General features: G+C 36.3%; 1 protein-coding gene across 1 annotated transcript; it reads right to left on the reverse strand.

Moving 5' to 3' along the window:
• Nucleotides 1-2779: 2779 nt before the first annotated feature.
• On the reverse strand, nt 2780-23501 carry mol (dual oxidase maturation factor 1 mol). Its single transcript, XM_017090447.4, has 8 exons — nt 23394-23501; nt 18759-18899; nt 17130-17328; nt 16232-16289; nt 16007-16141; nt 8234-8665; nt 7247-7838; nt 2780-3380 (listed from the first exon to the last, which is right to left on the reverse strand). Exons 3-8 carry the CDS (start codon nt 17292-17294, stop codon nt 3338-3340), a joined length of 1425 nt encoding a protein of 474 aa, XP_016945936.2. The 5' UTR covers nt 17295-17328; nt 18759-18899; nt 23394-23501; the 3' UTR covers nt 2780-3337.
• Nucleotides 23502-24077: the final 576 nt, after the last annotated feature.

Below are 24077 nucleotides of genomic sequence, written 5' to 3' on the forward strand. Positions count from 1 at the left end.
ATATTTGACGGAGCGCCATCTAACTCTTGAGGCCGTCGATAGCTTCCGATCTTCCAATTTCCACCACGTCCAGTCCAAAGACACAAATCGAGAGGCAGAATTTCCAAAAATAAATTCCTTCAACACAAGGTTAGTTCCGATAACCAAAGGCTGCGATCTGTGTTCGAAGAAGAACCACCCCGTGCGTATATGTCCACGCTTCCTACAGATGACGGTAGAAGATCGCTTAGCCTATATCCAAAGAAAGCAGTTGTGCTCCAATTGCTTTGCAAGTAGCCATCAATTCCGGGATTGCACAAGCGCTCACAACTGTCTCACTTGCCAAGATCGGCATCACACATTGCTTCATCGAAACAGCGGTCCTACTACTCCGACGATTCCATCCGACCTTCCAAGGCCTGTATCCGCCTCAGTTCCACACATCATTTCGTCCTATTCAACGCAAGTTTCCGTACAAAAAGTTCCTCCTAAGAACACTCCATCCGAATATTGGGTTCCATACCCCGCCTTGGATGGCAGACGTACTCGAGGTATTAAATCCTACCAATGCCGAGTCTGCCAAAAGATCCATCCTCTACGGAAGTGCCACCACTTTCTACGGCTAAGCCCCCAGAATCGGCTTCAGGAAGTACATATCCAGAAGTACTGCTCCAATTGCTTGGCTCACAATCATTCCAAGGACTCCTGCCGCAGTGGTCATCACTGCCACAAGTGTGGAAAGGCCCACCACACTCTCCTACATACGGACGACCGATCTACACTTCCAACATATTCCTGAGCCTACTATCCTGAGGTTCTTGCTACGGGTGTCCTCGCAAGGGGGGGGAGAATGTTCACGCCAAAAGGGCGTTTAATTTCAGGAGGCAGTGTCGAGCGGCAGTTTTATCCAGATTTCTATATCTCGCGCGCTCGCACTGCCGTCCGCTCTCCCTCTCCATCTCTCCCCTAAGTCTCCGCTCTGCTCTGGAGCGCTTAAGCTAAGTTAGGCTTAAGCAGTTCTTGTTTCAAAGTGTACTAATAAACACCTACGCACGTCGCGTAAAAACCCAAAAGTACCCGCGTATTTTTCTGCGTACCACTCGATCTTGGGGCTTCAATTATTTCAACGATCAAGCCGCACCGCCCCAACAGTAACTATACTTACACTGCATTTTTAAAAAAAAAAATATTTTACAAGTGTCTTATTTGAAATTCTGATTATGGGTATTGCACGGGTTACCTTCTGATTTGAACAGATTTAACAGATTTATATTGCTATCTATATTTAACCAGCCGAACTTCCCTTTGACCTTTCTCACTTTACGTTCCCAAAAAGAAATCGGAAAAAATACCCTAAAGATGCCAAAAAGGTAGAGGAAAAAATGTCATAAATACGAACGTTTGCAATTTGTTTATATTAAAATTGAGAGTCAAAAAGCATCCCAAGGTGGGGGGTTGGGCGGTGTTCTTGTATCCTGTGCCCAGATTCCCATTGCATTTGGCTCTGCCAACTGCTCCGCTCCTCTGCTCCTCCGCTGGTTCAGTATCGCCTGCTGTTTTGTGAATTATGCGCCTTCCGTTGCATGCGGCGGCATTTCCCAGCCCGAGCCCAAGAGCAGGCTAGTACACTGAGAGAAATTACAAATAATATAAATGTATTGTAACAAATATCTTAACATGCATTATAGATAATACAAAAAGGATCACAATCTGTAAGGCATACTTATTAAAATAGGTTTTACTTCATTATATATTTAGTTTGGTGGACCTCATCAGTGGTCACCAGAAGAAAATGGGCAAGCATTCCCATGTTGAAGGTCTGTTTGTATAAGTAATTTTCTCAGAAAAAATTGGCGATGTGTGAGTGCTGCCCGCATTATTTTACTGCACGTGTGTCGGCAGAACTGCGGCAGACCGGCTTCAGAGAACGTCTGTATCCCATGGGCTGCCCATGATCCTTCTACTGGTGACCACTGGCCTACGTCAATTTGTATAATTGGAATAATATATGGGGCCGGATCATAATCTTAAAATATTTAACTCCTAGTGTAATAATCTTTATACCATATTCTTGAATATTATATTATATAAGATTAAATGGAAACTACTCTTGTAAATGTTTTGCAATTTTTTTCTATCTGTCACATAATTCTCAAAAATTCTCTCATCATTCTAGTACTTATTTCTCCCTGTGCAGCTGTAGCTATTGCTGTTTCCAAGGCCCAAGTCCAAATAATGGCTTGACGCGCCTGGCTGCATATTTTTAAAGTCAGCGTAGATGCAGAATGTGTGAGCCAGCCAGGGAGGGGGGATCGAGTTGGGGGGATGCCAGTCCGCCCACAACTAACTGCGCTCGTTTTTGTAATAAAAATGTCATAAATCTTGATTCCTTGAACTCTAAACCGAAAAGCGTGCGATAGCGACACAGGAACAGTACAGCACAAACAGGACATCGCTGCGTCCTTCTCGCTTCCTCGCGCTTCGAGAAGTGCCACTGGGTGGGCAATATAACTGTCTATTTATGCTCGCCTTGCATATGAAGTACATTTTATTTGTTTTTATTTATTTGCACTCGCTTGCAATGCTTTGTTATGCCCACTCTGCAGAGCAAGTATCTCTGCCGAGATAATTGATTTATTTGACTAGTCTAAGTGAGCATAAAATCTTGTTAAGCAGGCTAGGAAATGCACACCAAGAAAGTGGATTTAACCTATTAAAGTCCCGGAAAATATAGTAAAATTGAGTTTGATATTTCTGAATGCTCTAAAAATACCACGTCCCAAAAATAATAAAACTTCACTGCCTTTTAGGTCATCGTATTTTTTTCCAATCTTATCGCTTTTAAACATTGTCAAGCTTAAACATTTAACTTAAACGGATTTTACACATTTTTCTCAACTTATTCGTTATAGACACTGGCATTGAATTCATATTACAAATAATAAATTACTCATTATACATAAACATCTGATTTTCTTCGTCCTTTTATAGTGTTTGTCTGTTTTTGTGTGCGTGTGTGGCAGGATTTCTTATCACAAGTAAACATCACTAAAAACACTTTTAAACCTAAATTTGATTCGTCATTCGTTATCATAAGGTTAGCTTAACATTTAAAATAATTTAATTAAAGTTATAGTTAAGTTTAACATCGTTTTCGTTATTCGTTTAATCAAGGTAAAAATATGTGATCTTGTCAATTATTAAATATTTTCCATCCTATGTCATGTTGAATTGGTTTTAAATTAAGAAATTATCACAAATGGTGTTTTCAAGTTTTGCTTTAAAATTATTTCCAATTAGTCAAGATTCAATTTAGCCCAATAAAAATGGTACATTTTTATGGTTTGTCCAATGGCAATCACCAGTGATCCATGTCACGAATTCGCTCCACTGGGGGGTTACTGTAAGAAAGGAAGTTATTTATTATTAATAATAATAGTATATTTATTATTATTATTATTATTATTATCTAATGCTAACTTATAGTTAAAACTTTAAGCTAACAGTGGGTTTATTCTAGAGCTATAGCAACAAAAGGCCTTAAGCTCGCTTATGGTAATAGTATATTTATATTTTTAGAGGTGGTAATAAAACGATCTTTATCAGTTGCTATTATCAATAATAGAACATCGTTGCATGAAAATGGATTAAGAAAAGGGATTAAGCATCGTTTTACAGACAAATTTGAATTAATCCACAAATAATACAATAACTCAAGTTTTGATACTAAAAATGCAGTTTTGGGTTCCCATTCTGAAAGCCGTTGGAAATACGTAAAAATACATGAAAGAAGGCTGAAATTTCGACCCTCTTTAAATAGAAAACATTTATTGTAGAGTAAAGAAAATTAACCAACAAGTTCATAGAGGTATCCGACTTAAATATGAAAGCCATTGGAATAATGTAAAAATATAACATAAAAGTAGCCTAAATTTCAACCCTCTTTAAATAGAAAACTTTTATTGTAGAATATTAAAAAATTCAACCCAAAATTCATAGAGGTATCCCACTTTAAAATCGGGTTCCAATAACCCAAGTTATGGAATCTTGAAGTGCAGTATTGGGTTCCCATTCTGAATTACGGAAAACTCGAACATGAAAATGGATTAAATTTTTGACCCTCAATAAACAGATAAATTAAAATGAAGAATATTAGAGAACTAACCCACAAGTTCATAGAGGTATCCCACTTTAAAATCGGGATCCTATAACTCAAGTTATGGAATCTGAAAGTGCAGTTTTGGGTTCCCATTATGAAAGCCATTGGAATTACGGAAAAATCGAACATGAAAGTAGGCTAAAATTTAGACCCTCTTTAAATAGAAAACATTTATTGTATACTATTAGAGAATTAACTCACAAGTTCATAGAGGTATCCCACATTAAAATCGGGATCATATAACTGAAGTTATGGAACTTTGAAGTGCAGTTTTGGGTTCCCATTATGAAAGCCATTGGAATTACGGAAAAATCGAACATGACAGTAGGCTAAAATTTAGACCCTCTTTAAATAGAAAACATTTATTGTATACTATTAGAGAATTAACTCACAAGTTCATAGAGGTATCCCACTTTAAAATCGGGATCATATAACTCAAGTTATGGAACTTTGAAGTGCAGTTTTGGGTTCCCATTATGAAAGCCATTGGAATTACGGAAAAATCGAACATGAAAATGGGTTAAATTTTGGACCCTCATTAAACCGATAAATTTAAATGCAGAATTTTAGGGAATTAACCCACAAGTTCATAGAGGTATCCCACTTTAAAATCGGGATCCTATAACTCAAGTTATGGAATCTGAAAGTGCAGTTTTGGGTTCCCATTATGAAAGCCATTGGAATTACGGAAAAATCGAACATGAACGTAGGCTAAAATTTAGACCCTCTTTTAATGGAAAACAGTTATCGTATACTATTAGAGAATTAACTCACAAGTTCATAGAGGTATCCCACTTTAAAATCGGTATCCTATAACTCAAGTTATGGAACTTTGAAGTGCAGTTTTGGGTTCCCATTATGAAAGCCATTGGAATTACGGAAAAATCGAACATGAAAATGGGATAAATTTTGGACCCTCATTAAACCGATAAATTTAAATGCAGAATTTTAGGGAATTAACCCACAAGTTCATAGAGGTATCCCACTTTAAAATCGGGATACAATAACCCAAGTTATGGAATCCTGAAGTGCAGTTTTGGGTTCCCTTTCTGAAAACCATTGGAATTACGGAAAAATCTAACATGAAAATGGGTTAAATTTTGGACCCTCATTAAACCGATAAATTTAAATGCAGAATTTTAGGGAATTAACCCACAAGTTCATAGAGGTATCCCACTTTAAAATCGGGATACAATAACCCAAGTTATGGAATCCTGAAGTGCAGTTTTGGGTTCCCATTCTGAAAACCATTGGAATTACGGAAAAATCTAACATGAAAATGGGTTAAATTTTGGACCCTCATTAAACCGATAAATTTAAATGCAGAATTTTAGGGAATTAACCCACAAGTTCATAGAGGTATCCCACTTTAAAATCGGGATCCTATAACTCAAGTTATGGAATCTGAAAGTGCAGTTTTGGGTTCCCATTATGAAAGCCATGGAATTACGGAAAAATCGAACATGAAAATGGGATAAATTTTGGACCCTCATTAAACCGATAAATTTAAATGCAGAATTTTAGGGAATTAACCCACAAGTTCATAGAGGTATCCCACTTTAAAATCGGGATACAATAACCCAAGTTATGGAATCCTGAAGTGCAGTTTTGGGTTCCCTTTCTGAAAACCATTGGAATTACGGAAAAATCTAACATGAAAATGGGTTAAATTTTGGACCCTCATTAAACCGATAAATTTAAATGCAGAATTTTAGGGAATTAACCCACAAGTTCATAGAGGTATCCCACTTTAAAATCGGGATACAATAACCCAAGTTATGGAATCCTGAAGTGCAGTTTTGGGTTCCCATTCTGAAAACCATTGGAATTACGGAAAAATCTAACATGAAAATGGGTTAAATTTTGGACCCTCATTAAACCGATAAATTTAAATGCAGAATTTTAGGGAATTAACCCACAAGTTCATAGAGGTATCCCACTTTAAAATCGGGATCCTATAACTCAAGTTATGGAATCTGAAAGTGCAGTTTTGGGTTCCCATTATGAAAGCCATGGAATTACGGAAAAATCGAACATGAAAATGGGATAAATTTTGGACCCTCATTAAACCGATAAATTTAAATGCAGAATTTTAGGGAATTAACCCACAAGTTCATAGAGGTATCCCACTTTAAAATCGGGATACAATAACCCAAGTTATGGAATCCTGAAGTGCAGTTTTGGGTTCCCTTTCTGAAAACCATTGGAATTACGGAAAAATCTAACATGAAAATGGGTTAAATTTTGGACCCTCATTAAACCGATAAATTTAAATGCAGAATTTTAGGGAATTAACCCACAAGTTCATAGAGGTATCCCACTTTAAAATCGGGATACAATAACCCAAGTTATGGAATCCTGAAGTGCAGTTTTGGGTTCCCATTCTGAAAACCATTGGAATTACGGAAAAATCTAACATGAAAATGGGTTAAATTTTGGACCCTCATTAAACCGATAAATTTAAATGCAGAATTTTAGGGAATTAACCCACAAGTTCATAGAGGTATCCCACTTTAAAATCGGGATCCTATAACTCAAGTTATGGAATCTGAAAGTGCAGTTTTGGGTTCCCATTATGAAAGCCATGGAATTACGGAAAAATCGAACATGAAAATGGGATAAATTTTGGACCCTCATTAAACCGATAAATTTAAATGCAGAATTTTAGGGAATTAACCCACAAGTTCATAGAGGTATCCCACTTTAAAATCGGGATACAATAACCCAAGTTATGGAATCCTGAAGTGCAGTTTTGGGTTCCCATTCTGAAAACCATTGGAATTACGGAAAAATCTAACATGAAAATGGGTTAAATTTTGGACCCTCATTAAACCGATAAATTTAAATGCAGAATTTTAGGGAATTAACCCACAAGTTCATAGAGGTATCCCACTTTAAAATCGGGATCCTATACCTCAAGTTATGGAATCTGGAAGTGCAGTTTTGGGTTCCCATTCTAAAAGCTAATGGAAATACCGAAAATCGAAACTAGGACTCGCAATAATTTCTGTGCTCTCATGTTATGTTTTTGTTTTTAAGGTATTAGAAAAGTTTATAGGTTTGTTGGTAATAATGAAAACGTGATTTTATGTATAATTGGGAACTTACGGCAACATTCGCGCCAAAGCATGCTTGTGCAGCGGGGAGATTTGCACTGCCGCCGAGGCGATGCTGGATCCCGAGTCCTGCGACATGGTGCGCTGCATGTGGTGCATGGGATGCTGCTGCACCACCGGACCGCCCACAAACTGCAACTGCTGCTGGTGGTGGTGCTGATGCTGATGATGTTGCTGCAACGGATGCTGGTGTAGCGGATGCGAGTGCTGTGGCTGCGCCAATTGCTGCGACCTTCGGAAGGGATAGCGCCAAGGACTCTTCGGAGCATCCGACTGGAATCCCTTGTTCTCCACTCCCCCACTGCTCGACACTCCGGCGGGACTATCACGACGCGGGGCCATGCCAGGTTGCAAGTCCCGAGCCTTGGAGCTGAGGCGTCGCAGGATGCGGGAACCCAATCCTGGTGGATCCTCCAAGCTGCGACTGTTGCGCGGCTTGCGATACCGCACATCACTGGACTCCTCCAGGATCACATGGCGATCGTATGGGGTGCCGTAGTACACCTCCAGCACCGTGGAGAAGGTGTGTGGCCACACCAGGTCGATTATGGAGATCAGAACACCCGCAATGAAGCAGAGAATGCCTGAAATGTAAGAGGTATTTAAAGATAAGTTGCCTTTCTGAGATCCCGAATTATTGGTATTTTCTTTAAATAAAATATTACGGAGTAGATGGTATATCAATTCATAACTCAAACTTCGCCTACTCAAAAATTGATATATATAATTTAACTTGGAGTCTTTATAGCTCGAACTTTATGATCAGTATTTATTTTTTTATAGACTTTACTTAGAAATAAATAATATTAGATCCATAAAAATATTTTAAATAATATTGATTCACCTATAAGTACAACTTTCTTTAAAGAGACTTTTCAGAAAAACTTTATATAACTTTATATGTCACTTCATGCCAATATGTTTTCATTAAACAAACTCTATTATCTGAAATGGATTTATTTTATAGCCATTTCCTCACCTGCCACCAAAACAAGCCAGTAGCACCAGCCGAAGTGGAACTCCAGGCGTCCGCCCTCGAGGTAAATACACAAAGGGCGCTTTGGGAGCAGGCAATGATAGCCCACCGTGGTGCAGACCAGAAGGGCTCCGGTCAGGGCCTTCATATAGGCCCCATATCGGGGAACGGCTATCAGCAGCAGGTTCATCAGAAGCCACGAGGCCAGCGAGGCCCAGAGCATAATGCTCGCAAAGTATCCGGCGGCCCGGTACTGGCCACCCCACGAGAATCCCTCGCGGCCCAAACTGAAGTACTCGGCCACGGTCAAAATGGGAAAGGGAAGTCCCCGCTGGAGGGCGTGGCGGTAGTTGGCGCTCATGTCGTTGGCCCCCTCCCAGGTGAAGCGCTCGTTGTAGTCAATGTCCGGTGGGGTCCAGTTGCCAATGGGAATCGCTGTAGATACATTAAATAAAATAATAAATTAACTCAATATTATAAGCCAAAAATTTAAAACTATAATTTGTATATTGAAAAGAAGGGTTAAAACGAAATGTAACCAAAATTGTACAACAAAGTATCCCAAAAATCAATTTGTTCAGTGATTTTCATACGGAAATACCAAAGAAATACTAGATTTTAAATGGTATTTTTCAACGGAAGATAATTGATCAACTGTTATACTATTTTTGTATTGTTTTTTTTAAATTATATTTAAGTTTAAGTTTATGACTAAGGCTAATCAATTTTTTTTGCTTGAAAAAATACGATTTAAATTATAGTATTTCCCTGTGGAAAATTTTAAATTCATTATATTTCGTATTTTCTTGTTCTGTAAATCAAATAATACAGCCATAAGTCACCCGAAAAGTCATTCTTCCAAAAGCACTCAGACATGCTCACTTGACGACCACTAGGCGATGTAAACGTGTCTGAAGTCAAGTCAGGCCTTAGCCATTTGACAGCCAGAACCTTTTTTTGCAATCTGACAAATGCCAACTGGCAACACCTTCGAATTGCACTCGATCAAATAACCTTCACTGCAATTACGGGCAGAAAAAACTGGCAGAAAATAGCAAAATTCAAACGATCATTTCCTGTTGCAGGCGGAAATGTTTCGGTTGCAGCTGCGCCTAGGCTCGCGCCACACTGCGTATGCGTAATATGTTGATTTCCAAGCCGCTCCTCTCACTCGGCTGGCAATTCATTGTCAATGGCTTAAACGCGCTAACCTTACACAAGCGGCAAGACTCAAGTGAGCGGCTTAAAAAGTGCAACAAATCGCATAATCAATGTGCAGCAAGTACCTACACTTTTTCTTCGATTTTTTCTGTTTGCATATTTTATTAAGATTCGTCAAAACATTTTCCGGTTTACAGCGCACGCGCTTTTGGCCCGTTTTGCATTTTGTTTATTTATTTTGCCCACTCCTCGGGCAAGTTTAAAAGAGAGTGAGCGCGGAAAAAACGCTCAACAAATAGGCAAAATCATTTGCATAATTTATAGACAACTTTGCACACCTCTCGAGCGGCCAAACAACTTAACCATATGATTCCGCATTGGTTAATTCCGTTAAAAAAATACAACATGCTAAAGTTTGCCAATAGATGTAGAATTATATGACTCATGTGGATACTAGAAACGAACTTTGACTAATCGACATTTGTTTGGAATTTTTGTGAATGGAAGAGAAACTCAAATGTGGTTTCCTTTCCAAAAATCCATAAAACAATAAAAGGAACACAATGCAAATTAGAGTTTCTGCCCACTATAATCGGCAATATTGTCGACTTTAAATTCTAAAAGCTTTTAAACATTTATGCAAACAATATCATTAATCTTCTATTTTCGCTTGCTTTGAACAGCTAAAAGGGGTCTTCATCGGCAAGAAATTAAAAATGATATATGATTTGTAAGGCATGGAACTGATCACGTTGCCACAGTGTCTGGCACCGAGTGACAAAATATGCAAATAAACTTAAAATCGAAAAATAAATAAAATCTCCAGCACAAAGCGGGGTAAAAAGCTGCTAAGGAATTTTTAATTAAAAGCTTAAGAATTAATCTTTGAAAATCAATAAAAGCAAAGACAAAAATGTTAAAAAGACAGAAACATGGCTAGCAGAATAAAGCGTTCAAATTAAGGAAAAAACAAACAAGATTATATAGTGCCTATCAACAAAATAACTGATTTATGAGCAGAGTTAAAAAAGCTTAAGGTCAACTAATGATATATGAATAAATATATGGTTTAAATGGATATTATAATAATTTGGGGCTGTAAGTTAACATTCTCGTTTTGTTACCAAATTTCCAAGCCCTTCCCCTTTTTTGTAATTTTCATGAGCGCGTCCACGATGGGATGTGGGGGATAGATCTCCCCACTCGGCTTAAAACTACAATTAAAATATATATTTTTTTCAAATTTTTTATTTCTACTCAACAATATTTGTATATCCCCCACAACCAAATCCTGTATCCGTCACTGATAATTTTGTTGAAGTTATTTTTATCTGTGTGTCTATAAATGCCATAAATAGATTATGTATACAAATATTCCCACGCTCCATACTATTATAAGGCTTTACCCAACCGAATGACTCATGGGAGATACGTAAGCCGGCAAGCGGTCTAAATTTATGCCCAAAATTGGCTACCTACAGTCGAAGTAAGCTTACAAATTACAAACTCAGCGCCACGGAAAAAATGTAAATAAATTACATAAATCGTCAAAAGTTGTCATATAATATATGCTTTGGGGCTCGGCCTTCGACTCGGGACAAGGTTTTGGCCTGGCCTCCGGTTTCCAACCCCCCTCATCGCGATTAAAACTGCACCGAAAATGGCAACCCCGACCTAAGCCAAGTCCACGAGTCCACATAGTCTATAAGTCTACGCACCGTCTACGCATTTTGTGGATCGATGTTGGATGGCGGAGTCATTAAACTGACGATCGTTATGATTTCCCAGTTGGTGGTGACCGGACTGACTTGTTTCTCCTCGGGTCTCGTGAACGTGGAAATGCTGCGAGTTGAACCGGTTCAATTCACTTTGACCATTTGAAATGGTAATTGCTGAGCTCTTTTGATTTAAACGTGGTTTATGGCTGCAGTGATACAGATCTAACAAAGGTGGAAGTAAGAGTTGGTTGCTTTTCAAAACTACAAGCAATAAAATGCTAGATTGGGTAAGGGGCTAATAAAATATTTTCGATCACTGGTGTACCCTAGATAAATTAGTTCGGGGCAATCGGGAAATAAATAAGGAAATTAACTAATTCTAGCCATTAAAAGAGTTTTTTCCTTACCTTAACTAATTTAATAGCTTTAAGTAACTACTATTAAATAACTACTAAAATTAAATTAAGTATTCCCTTAAGCATTTATACATCAATACTAATTTTTTAAAATTGCTTTTAATCATATTTAATGGACTTCCAGTCCAAACAATAGTTCAGAAAACCTTTTTCCGGATTCCACATTTTTCTTTTCCATAACCAAAGTATCATTAACCCTTTTGGTACATTTACTAAAATTTGATAGTTATTCTAACTATTAATAAATATTCTATAATGTATTTACCCTCAAAAGTGTTTTTTTAATATTTTCTTAATTTTATTTACAAGTTTTGAAGTTTTTTTTAATGATTTGGAAAATCTGTTCAAGCAAAAATCCACATTATTTAATGGTAATTCGCTGTATCATTAAACCACTTGGTTCATTAGCAACTTACAATGCCCCATTGTTGTTAGCGCCCAGAACGAAAATAAACTTCCGCAAACTTCAAACTTCTTCCACAGAGCCAAAAGTTGTTGTATTGAAAATAAAGCGTTAAAACAACAATAGCAACATTAAAAAAATTACCATATCTACGTATACGAAATTGATGTTTCCCTACGTGATACTTGAGACGGATGACGATGATGTTGGGTAGCTCGCGCTTAAGTACGGGCATCCGCAGCAGCCGCAACAAAAAAGGTAAATACATTTAAGCATTTTTATGCCTTTTCATAATTTTAAGAGATGATTATGCTGATTTTCGTGTTTACTTTTGCAGGGAGAGAAGGTGGGAAGTGTGGTGTTGATGGGGCTAAAAACAATTTGGCAGCAGTAGCGGCTGGCGAAGAGAAAAAACCTAAATTAATCATGACTTTACAATAGACAAAGGCACACGACACACGAAAACCCACAGCGAAGAGACAATGAATGAGCTGAACTGCTGCTTTATTCCTAAATTGTTTACTCCTCAGACCACATCTGTCTGCAAAAATAAATGAATGTTCCATTTCTGTCATTTTTGTAGACTGAACAACGCTAGAGGCAGTACTCCATGTCCATCTCCATTAAGAAAAAACAAAAAATATGTATAAAAAGATGTTCACGAATTAATTATTTAATAAATAGAATGGACGCAGGTTTGCAATTTAGTAATTTGAGAGCATAATTGGTAGTGACATATTAAAAAATTTGGTATATAGGTTAAAAACCTCTACTTTTTTGCACAATAAAATATGAATAGGAATATCCTATTCTGTTCACACATTTCAAATTAGCTGCAAATGATTAAGAGCATTGTTAATAATAATAACGCCAATCACAATTATATGCAACACCTGGTACCCTTAATTCACAACCACTTCAAATGATTTCTAAGCCTGCAAACAAGTTGGCTAAACGCCGCAGTTAATTGAGCTTACAGCACACACCCACAATAGATATAAATTATGAATACATAGACATATATCAATAAAATACAACGTAACCTATTCAAAGAAAATGAATAAATGCCAGACCGCAACGAGAAAAAAATGCAACACAAATGGAAGTGCACAAAAGTCATAATGACACATAATTAAGTGCACAAAGGTCACCGCAGATTGGCCCAAAAAGTACACAAAAAGAAGGCTTTAACGAAAAGTAAGTAATCATCATTATAAAAAGATCATCATGATTGGACTGAATAAACCATCGGCACTCAAGTTTTGACACCCGAATTTGACATTTGCCTGACTTTGATTTGGCAATGGAAAATGCTTCAGATCACAATTGAAAAACCACATGAAAAGTAACTTTAGACCATACTCAATACGAGTGCAACAATTAAGTTGTCAGGCCAAGACTAAGCCGTATATATCCGATCCAACTACCACTCACCAATTGACATGCGCAATTATCATATTCAAAATCGAAAATCATACCAGGAAAAAGCGTACGGCAAGCAAGAAATACTCGTAGAGCAGCAGCTGTCAACTTGAGGCAACATTTGCCCTTTTACCATCAAATACAAACGCCCACCTCATATGGTGGGTCTATATATACACCCGACCAACAACCAACAACAATGGGGTATGAAAACACGTGAAACACTTTTGGCAAACGTCATTCACTGCGCTTTCGAAGGGTTGTGTTTTGTTGGCTGGGAAAATGCTACCGAAATAACACTCACGATTTTGGGGAAAGGGGCAGATACTCCACAAATCTGTATTAGTCAAAACCAATATGGCAACCGACATAATACCCACAGCCAACAGTTGAAGAGGCAACAGGGCAAATATATATTAATGCATACACATATGTGTACTTCGAAGAGTGTCTGTACACAGCTCTGTAAGTGTTATACACTAAGAAAAATAGGGCCATCTTATGTGGGATATTCATTTTTAAGAAATTTTGAGTCCGTGATCTTATAAATTGAAAATATGGACCTGAAACGTGTTACTAAAGTAAAGCCATTTAAGTTAAAATTTTTAATTTAACTTTCTAAAGTTTCTATACTGATATATTTTTATGAGGGCTCGATAATTTATATTTTATAATCCCATTTTTCCAGATGATAAAATGCCATTCATTCAAAATGGTTTGTTCAAATTCCATTATTGCAAAAATTGCAATTGCATATAATAACAAGATACTCAAAAATAATCAATATTACAAGTTTTGAATTTATTTATTTATAAATTATAGTCTAATTCGAAATCAAAAAACCATAAATAGGAAACTAAAATCCCCAGATATTATATCAAAGACCAAACATTTTATAAATCCAATTAGCCTACTGCCAAAGCCACTTGCTCTCCAAACATTTAGATTTCAATGCACAAATCGGTTGCCCTCGAAGGGCAACATAAACTTTAATCTCCCAATATGGCAAACAAAAAATTATTGCGACTGGGCCAAACAATTCCAACTTGGCTTGTGACCGAATTTTGTTTGGTAAGTGGGGGGCGAGAGGATGAGATGGGATGGGATTTGATAGGATTGGATGGTTCGCTCGGATTATTCGTGCTCGAGTTGACTTGAAACTGGCATTCCAATTGATTCAGCTGGGGTCTAAGGTAGCCCGGCTCAAACACAAAAGCATTTCACCTTTTCGATGAGCCCAAGTAGTGAGTAGTGAGTGAAACGAGCAAACAATCAAACAAGCCGGCGAATATATGTTTGGCTAGATATATGCACATATATACATGTGTGTATAGAGGCCTCCTCGTGGAGCATTTGCTATTGGAATCGAATATTTCCGCAGGTGTCGAGCTGAGCGCGAGTCGAGTGGCATTTCAATTTGTTGTTGCCATTGTTGCCGCTGCCGTTGCTGTTGCTTTTGGCCACTATTGTTGCCAAGAATCGTGACATGCAACTTGACTTGGCACTTGGCAGGAGCCAACAAACAAAGCGGCAGCAACAACCGCAGCTGACGTCACCGCCCACACTGCGTTTTGATTTTGATAGTCAAACAAAAGCGAACGGCATCGAAAATTATCGCCAAAAGATCCGAGCCAAAGTTTTGAAATCAATTAGCCAGTAGCTCAAGTCGAGCCCTAAAATGCAAGTGCTTCCAAAAATCGCAGAGATTTTAATTAAATTTTATTTATACATGCAGCAATTTTTTTTCGTATTAAAATCTTAAATGAAAATTGCTCAATTGTTTACGTTGACGTTCGTTTTTTATCTCCCATCGGGCTTTGCCTCGAAAAACGGGGGCGTGCACGACACTGCCTTTAAAAAATAATAAATCAACATAAAAAACTTTGACAATCGAGTATTATTTTGCTTAACGAATTTAAAACTCTGTTGGACATGCATAAGCATATGAAAAAATCAACACAAAGACTATTCAATCAATGATTCAGAGAAAGGCTGGGAAAAAATTTATTGATGGGCAGCAAATAAATGAAAAAAAAATATTTATTACAAAAACTTGAAAGACTTCAAATAATTGAATTATATTTTAATGATATATAATAAATTAATAAGAAAGTCTTGTTAAAAATTGAGAGAATATTTAAGTGTCATTAGTTTATACTTTAGATGTGCCAATTTAATTATTAATTTGTTTATAGGTAATATCATAAGGTCAACAACATAATAAAGTAATTAAATTTTTAGTAACCTATAATATTATTTTATAAACACAAAAATAGAGGATTAGATACTCTTTAATCTTATCTTTAAGGAGTCTGAGATACAAGATCCTAGTTTGATAGTTATCTAGATTTTGTATTTACATTCTATAAGGTTGGAAAAGCCCTCTATTATTAATTCTATTATTTGTGGTATATTTTTAAGAACTTCAGGTATTTAAGCGATCATAAAATGTCAAGAAAATATATATATTTCCCATTCTTAAACTTAAAATCCTTCACTACCGCACCGGTGACGCCGATATAATCAAAGATGACAACCCATTCACCCATGGCAGAAGTGCCTACTTGTTGGCGGATTGGATGGGATTGGATCGTATTGGCTTCGATGGGCTGGGGTCGGGACTGAGATTGGGATTGGATTGGATTGGCAAACTTACCCGTCAGCGTCACATTGACATGCATGAGGCCAATGTGGGTGCCGATGCGCGCTGGGAGCTTCTCGCGTGAGAAGGCTTTGTACGGCGCGATGATGGTTGCATGTGCCACATGCCACGCGGAGCCCAGCCGGGTGACTGTTGGATAAAGACGTGAGACGTTAACGTTTCCCAGGTTGGATGCAAATCAACTATAACGCTGTGCTAATTGAAGGTCACTCTACTCACTTAGTATGACTAGGCCCACGAAAAGGCTCAGTGTGACGGTCGAAAATGTTGTGAACTTCTGTGAACGAGAAGATATTAGAAGTAAATTTAAATTAAAGCTAAATAAATGCCAAGCGAATAACATTCAATGTTTGAAGTGCTCTAATAAAGTCAACCAGTCAATAGAGACCAATGGACGAGGAAAAAAAGGGCGCGCCCATTTAAAACGGGTTAGCTTACGGGTCTCTCATTAGACGCTTATATGTACATTGCCATAAGATTTATCTGACTTCTGTTGGAAACGTGCCGACGATTACGGCGATGCCGAGCAGTTGGCACAATTCAATTAAAAAGTCCAGCTGGCAACAGCGTGAGAAAATTCATTCCAGTCAGACTAGCGTATGATACGGTAATAAATACACAATAACTTTGCATACAGTAAAATGCACATATTCAATTGAACTGACGACCTTTTTCGACATTTATGAGCTATATTTTACATCAAAATTATATAGAATTTGCCTATAAAAGTCGAATTAATGAAAGTTGAGCACTAAGCTCTTCATTAAATTGAAATTTATTTTTTAAATTCTTTTTTAACTTTGTATTAAATTAAATTTAGGTGGAAAAAAAAAAAAACAATTTTTAAAAAACAAGGAACTTGTTTTTTGAATTTTTAAATTTTTTCTTATTACAAAATAAGTTGAATCTTTAACAGTTGAGAGCATAAGCTACATAAACTTAAATAATTTTTGTAACATTGTTATTATTTTCTATATATTATGTATCTAATATTATATAAAACTAAAAAATCGTTGAAAAATTCGAATGTGTATGTACATAGATAGATTTTGGTACAATATTATTTTAAAAAGTATTCCTTAATTACCTAAATCTACTTTAGAATCCAACCACTCACCTGTTTTCTCACACCCGGAAATATGACTAAAAATGCCACATAGAATGTGGCAAATAGTACTGAGACGGCTACTATGGAGACATCTCCGGTGACGGGTGTTCGATTTGAGAAGGAATATAGCGTTGGTCCCCCATCGTCTCGAAACGCGTCGAACCAGCCTTTCATGCTGGTCGCTGTTGCTGATGTCGGGGCTTGGGATCTATTAAGGCAAAAAAAAAACATAAATATAAAAAATAAGACATCATATAATATTGCTGCAAAAGACGCCGAAATTAATATGATGGATATATTTTGCAAGAGCACTCAATTAAAAAGATTTGCATTGCAAAATCATGCGAAACTCGGCGCAACTGATCTCATCGCATCTTGCAGATACCATGTATCCGCAATTCGTGACTAAGCTTTTAGGTAGCAGATACTTCGACTTCAAGTGACAGGCAGCTCAATGCAAAATTGGTTTGGTAAACAGAAAAAATATGCAAATATTTTTTTAAGTGCATGGGCAGTGTTTAATGATAAGTACCCGGAAATGTAAAATTCAAAATAGCCAAGTAATCTACACGAGATACGTTCTTCTAGAAAACTGAAACAAAGGAACTTAATTTGGTCGCTCTACAAAATTTTGTTTGAAGCTCAAAAAGCTAACAAACCAGAAACGAGACCTAGAACCGGATCCAAAGGCAAACAAATTAACAATAAAATGCTACGTCGAAATCTTAAGATGCCATGTGGGGGGCTTGAACAATTAAGAGACCGAAACAGCAACTGAAACCGGCGAGAAACCATCATCAGCTTCGACTGCTGACTTCTGCTTCTGAAGCAATGACGTAGGCAAAAGTTATAATTAAGTGTCGATAAAATTGAATGACTTTAACACAATGGCAACACGATCATGGCGATCTTGTAAATACCCTAGCAGGAGGTGATCTTAAAATGCTAATGACAGTCTTATAGAGTGACTCAAGACACAAGCGTCACGAATATGCAGATGCATGTATATTAATCTTCTAGGTAAACTATTTTATTTAGTTTTAATTTAAGGTATTTAGAAATTGTATTATTTAACTTTTTTAAAATAATTATATAAACATATTTTCAAATTACTTTTGTAATCTCACATTTTAAACATATAATTGGGTATATCCCCTTATCTTCTGACGAATCAAGATATTTCCCGAGTCGTTCATATATCATCATATTCGTTAAATGATCACCAGTGGTTTTAGGCTATATAGTACCCTCATTATACCTCTCGATTGAAGGAGTATGGGAATTGCGCATACGCAACGTGTTACGTGCAGCGGCACGCGGATGTAAGTTTCTACCACAGACATTGAGCTCACCCTCTAGATACTTTAGCTGGGTTTTCCCACTCAGTATGAGTTCTGGGTTGTGAAAGTTGAGAGGCCCGAGGGCAAACGAGATTGGGGAACAAGAAAAGAATCATACAAAGATCGCTGCCTTTGGGCTATGAAGTTGGCCAGTTCCGCAATGATTTTATTGTTCCTATTTTTAAATTCGTTTGCTAAACCATTATTTCTTCATTAGCTGGCGTTTATTGCGGCTACAAATCATCCAACATTGGTTTTATCGTTCAGTCTCATTCATCAAGTCTTAAAGTTCACTTACCAAACTTGTCAAGAAGAAACCGGCATACAAAATAATTGTTATTAACTTTTCGTGTTCACTTTGTTGAATTTTTGTTATTTATTTTATGTAATCCAATTTTGATGTCCAATTTATAGCTTCGAGTTAGCCGTTTAGCCAAATCTAAACAATCAAGAAATTTGCATTTATGATTAATGAATAAAATAATGAAGCCAGGCACAAATTTTACACACGAATCGATTAGGCCCGTTGAAATATTTGGCTGAAAAATATTCTTGTTTTCACAGTTGCGAACACGTATTTAATAATTTGACTTTAAGCGATTTGATTTATTATAAATATATTTTTAAAGTTATTGTGGATTTTGCTGTGTTCTTGTTTTATATGATTTTTGTTATATTCAATGCTTTGTTTGACTTGTTTATAATTTTTTATAATTAGATTTCAAACGGTTTGTTTTGTTATAAATATGTTTTTCAAGTTTTTAAACGACTTTTGGAATATTTAATGCCATGTTTGGTTTGTTTAAGATAAATTCTTTAGTTACAATTACTTATTTATTTTTGTTTGTTATATTAATGTTGATACAAGATTATTTTTTTAGAGCATTTTCTTTAAAATACTTTATATATACTGTATATATTTATATTATACATATGTTTTTTATTTATTATACTTTAAACAAAAATGGGTACCCTTTACCAAAAAACCAATTTTTTAGTTAAATAATCATCTTAGCCCTTTCAAAGAAAATCAGTTTTTTTCAATATTATATTTTTTGTATTATTTAAGCTCAACCCTGGGACTGAATCATTTCGTTTTTTAATAAAATGGCACTTGTAGTAAAATTTCTTAATGCTTAAAAATATTTGCAGCAATTCTTTGGACGACATAAAAATGTTTTCCTAGCAGTTGCAGTTTGCTGTTGCCGACTGGCCAGTTGCACCCCCATTGAGTCGATGGTTCTGCTTTTTTGCTGCTGCTGCTGGCAGTCAACCGGTTTAACTAGTCAAGTCCGCCGCCGCCAGACTTTGCACATAAATTGCATTTTATTTTTAAAAACCCGGTAATAAATTGTTTCATTTATAATTAGAATTTTTCGCCGAGCTGACAGCCCGTAAAATACAAGTCAGCGCATTTGGAATAGGTGCGATTACTATATGGTGTTATAGCATTTGAAAATCGATTTGGGGGAGTTCTCGACTTCTCGCCTTTGTTATGTGTTCGATACTGCTGGTTGACCTTCGCATATTTTTCGGACAGGAATTTGTAAGTCGCTATGATTCGCGTCGGTTTATTAGCTCAATTGCCTGCAAAAGCAATAAACGTCGACGTCGCCGATGGACTTGGCACCAAAACGTAAGGCGCGACGCATTGCATGTGGAAATCTCCAAGCACATTACGTTATTACGTTATAAGCGCAAGACAAAAGCGACAGCCAACAACAATCGGACAATGGGAAAAACAGACATTACTGTTACAAAACGAAACGGAAAATATGCGGCGAAGCAGCACACAAAAGGTGCCGGCGCACAGTGGAAATGGTTTTTAGTTTGCGATAACACAAGATATAGCAGAATAGGTTAATTTTATGATATTTCTTTTTCAGTAAATAATTAAATAAAATTTATTATATTATAAATTAATTAATTAAACTTTTTTCATTTCAATTTTCTTTTACATTAACGTACATGTAAAAGAAAATTGAAATGAAAAAAGTTTAATTAATTAATTTATAATATAATAAATTTTATTTAATTATTTACTGAAAAAGAAATATCATAAAATTAACCTATTCTGCTATTACCATTAATATTATAGGTAGGCATGAATCCTTTAGATCCTTTATATATAGCCCACGTTTGATCAATAATCCCACCCTAAAAAAATCAATAATATTTAGAGTATGAGCTTTCGATATAAGAAAAATGTAGATTGTGCTTAAATCCTAACTATTACCGTCTGTAAAATAAGTTTTTTCTTTCTATTACAGTTTTTACGGTTTATTTGACACTTTAAAAATTCCTCCTGGCTTACGTGTCGTATGAGTAATATTGAGTACCGTAACATTTTCATATGAAAAAAAATAAAATTTTTTTCTTCAAATTTCTAAAAATAGCTAAAAAGTAAAATCTTATTATTTATGTAAAATTCAGAAACTAGAATCTCCCAAATTAGAACAAGCAATAGTTTAATTTCGTGGCCCACTGTGCAGCAACGCCCCACAAAGCAAGTGACGCAGCAGCAGAGCAGCATCCAAGTACCGTATGCACACCCCACTTGCTGTGCGTACTCTCACTCTCACTCGCTCTCTTTTCCAGCCCCATTCTCTCTCCCTCTTGCTCCACTATTCCCTTACTCTCTCACTCTCTGGCAAACAAGACTGCAGCTTTTATTTTCAAGTCCAACGAAAGTGAAATTACTGCCGCTCCCCTTTCCAGTCACTATCGCGCTCGCTCTCTCTCCCCGACTCCCCCTTTTTCGCTTACACCTTTACCGGTGTGTTGAGGAAATGAAGCAAACATGAAATTGACATAATCAACACGCAGCTGGAAACTCTGCAAATGTCTTTTGACGAGACAGAGACGGCAAGAGAGCCACCAAGAGCTACAACAACAGGTTTCTGTGTCGCCTTGTTGCTTTTGCTTTCGTTGGTCTTGTTGTATTGAAATGCACAGAGAGAAAAGTTTAAGTCTTTAAGATACATATATTTATTGTGGGAGTTTTTAATATATCACAATATAAGATATCGGTATATTCCAACTACGTATTTTAAATCTTTTTAATTATAACAGAAAACTTAAAAAAGTTTATGATCTATTGACTGATTTTCTTTTTTTGATTCACTTTAGAATAGATCAGTATATTTTCAAATTTTTCAACTACAAATCTAAGAAACAAGATTGCTTGTAAGTATATAAAAACTTTAGCAAATGCATTTTTTAGAAATGGTGCTTGAACCCTATCTCATAGAACTATCTGACATAGGAATAGCTTTTCTTCTAAAGTATATTATAAATAAAATCTTGATATTTAAATTATACAAATAATGTTACAACTTTTTAAGCTAACTTTTTTCCTGTATACAATTTTGTTGTTGCTGCAGGCGGCGTGTGTTCAATGAGCGCTGGTGCGTGTAAATATGTAAGAGTTGCCTTCAACCGGCTTTTTCGTGCAATTTTTTTCTTCTTTTTTCTGTTAGCTGTAGTTTGTGTTTTTATTTTTGCGCTGGTCAGTTTGACGTTGAATCATCTGGCCATATAGGAAATGAAACGCCAGATGAAGTAATCCCAGCTGCCTGACATGGAAATTACAGAGTCAAAACGCATCTCTAAAATCAACCTGATGCACACACATCATACAAATTCCACGGCAAGCAAAAGGGCAGACAGAAAAGCACATGGGAGGGGAAATGGGAGAGAAATATCGAAATGTATATACCCTATAGGTGACCTGTAACCTTTTCAATGACAGCTCAACTACAAAGTTCTATGATAATATTCACAAATATTTTTCAAAATCAACTAAAAAAATAATGCTGTGCATCTTTAGAATTAAAGATAATACAATCATTAAAACCTGTTGATGCTAATCAAGAATATAAATAGTTATTTACAGGATTAGCAAAAGTCTAATTTACTGATTTTCAAACTAATAACGAAATTGAATATACCTTCTGTAAGGGTATTAAAAACAGGGTGTTGAGCAAGCACAAAGGGAAAAATGTGCATTAGAAATTACCAACACGATTTTCCCGCCACCACCCACACACACACGCTGCCTCACACACACACTTTTATGTAATGGCGGCTCTCTTCAGAAGTTTTGAGAGTTCTTTTTGTGCTTCATTAATTTTTATTTTTGGATTTCGGTTTATTTTAAGTTTTGGCATCCATTTTGATGGATCTCTGACACTTATGGTTGGCTAAGAAAATAAATTATTTATGATCCCATTGTTCGGCATTCTATTTTTGCTTTCATGAGTGGTCAGAATTTATAATTTATTTTTTGCTTCTTCTTGACTTTTGTTGGTTATTTTCCACAAAGGCATCTAAAATTCCATTGTTGTAATATTTAATATTTTTATCACAATGTTATTTAACTTATTTATATTTTTCCATCAAAAAATGATGGAGAAACTTTTATTTGCATTGCCTGAGAGAAACTTATTTATTTTAATTATTTGCAAGGTTTAATGCACTGAATATTTCGCACTTTGCCTGGGCAAATATTAAATTGCAACATTTAATAGCAGCCAAGTTGATTTACTTTTTTTTATGTTTATGGCCAAAATTTGCTGGCTTTAATTATATTTTATGTGCCCACTTTGCTTGTTTTATATTTTATTATAATTATTTATGCAGAAAACCACGAGTAGCAAGGCATAAATACAAATAACTAGATGAGCTTCAAACTTTATGCCGTTATTCGCGTTATTATAACACGGCTTTTGCGGTTTCTTTTTGTTTTGGCCAACTTATTTTGGGCTGAATTTTCGATTTTTCTCCACTTTTACGAGCACGGGGGTTTTGTGCATGGCATAACACACACACCAAACAAACCCAAACAAATAAAAACACAATTCGATTTCGTCTTCGCTGCCCGTCCGATGTTTTTTTTGCTGCTTTAAATTGCGCATGCGCGGCGGCTACTCACGTCCGATTCGAATGCTCGCTGTTTGCTGTTTGATTTGCTGGCCGAAACGGCGACGTAAGCAACCGTAAGTGATCGCTGGAGAGCGCTGAGAGCCCGCCAAAACCTCCCCAAAACCGAGAAAAGAGAGCGCCGGAGAGCCAAAGCTCCCAGACGATGGGAGCTTTTTACCCGACCGCTAATTGCAGGCTTAAGTGAGTGTGAATTTATGAAGCAGTCAAGTCGCAAAGTCAGAAATTCAGAAAATCTCAAAATCTTAAAATCCGACAGGGAACTGGAGCTACTACTATTCCAGGGCTATTCCTGATCAGGGACCTTGTCGACTCTAGGCTGCCACACTTTCGAAGCAAAAAGCAAACTGGTTCATCTTGGGCCTGGCCTCACACTATATTAACAATCGAGCTACAAAATATTACCTTTAATCAGCGGGGCGTAAGTAGCAAAGCACCTGTCACGTGGGGAAAAAATTTGCAAAGCTGCGCTCAACATAATGTTTGCAATATTATTATATATTGCAAATAATCAAATACCAAAAAAATGTATAATTTGGGTATAAATTAGTTACAAATTTTCTTTATAGAAAAAACCTGACTTCAAAAATGTTAATATTTTTAGAATGTTAAAAGTAAAAAAATATATAACTATTATAAATAATACTTATTTTTATAACGTAATATAAAAATATAT

This window comes from Drosophila suzukii, chromosome 2L (assembly GCF_043229965.1).
Source record: "Drosophila suzukii chromosome 2L, CBGP_Dsuzu_IsoJpt1.0, whole genome shotgun sequence".
NCBI classification, from domain to species: domain Eukaryota; kingdom Metazoa; phylum Arthropoda; class Insecta; order Diptera; family Drosophilidae; genus Drosophila; species Drosophila suzukii.

What these genes read in the sequence shown, in the direction of transcription:
- mol (XM_017090447.4), bottom strand. Translation starts at nt 17,294, where the DNA reads ATGAAAGGCTGGTTCGACGCGTTTCGAGACGATGGGGGACCAACGCTA. An exon ending in CGTGGGCCTAGTCATACTAA is followed by an intron (nt 16,142 to 16,231) that starts GTGAGTAGAGTG and finishes TTTATCCAACAG; the next exon opens with TCACCCGGCTGGGCTCCGCG. An exon ending in CTGGCTTGTTTTGGTGGCAG is followed by an intron (nt 7,839 to 8,233) that starts GTGAGGAAATGG and finishes CTTACATTTCAG; the next exon opens with GCATTCTCTGCTTCATTGCG.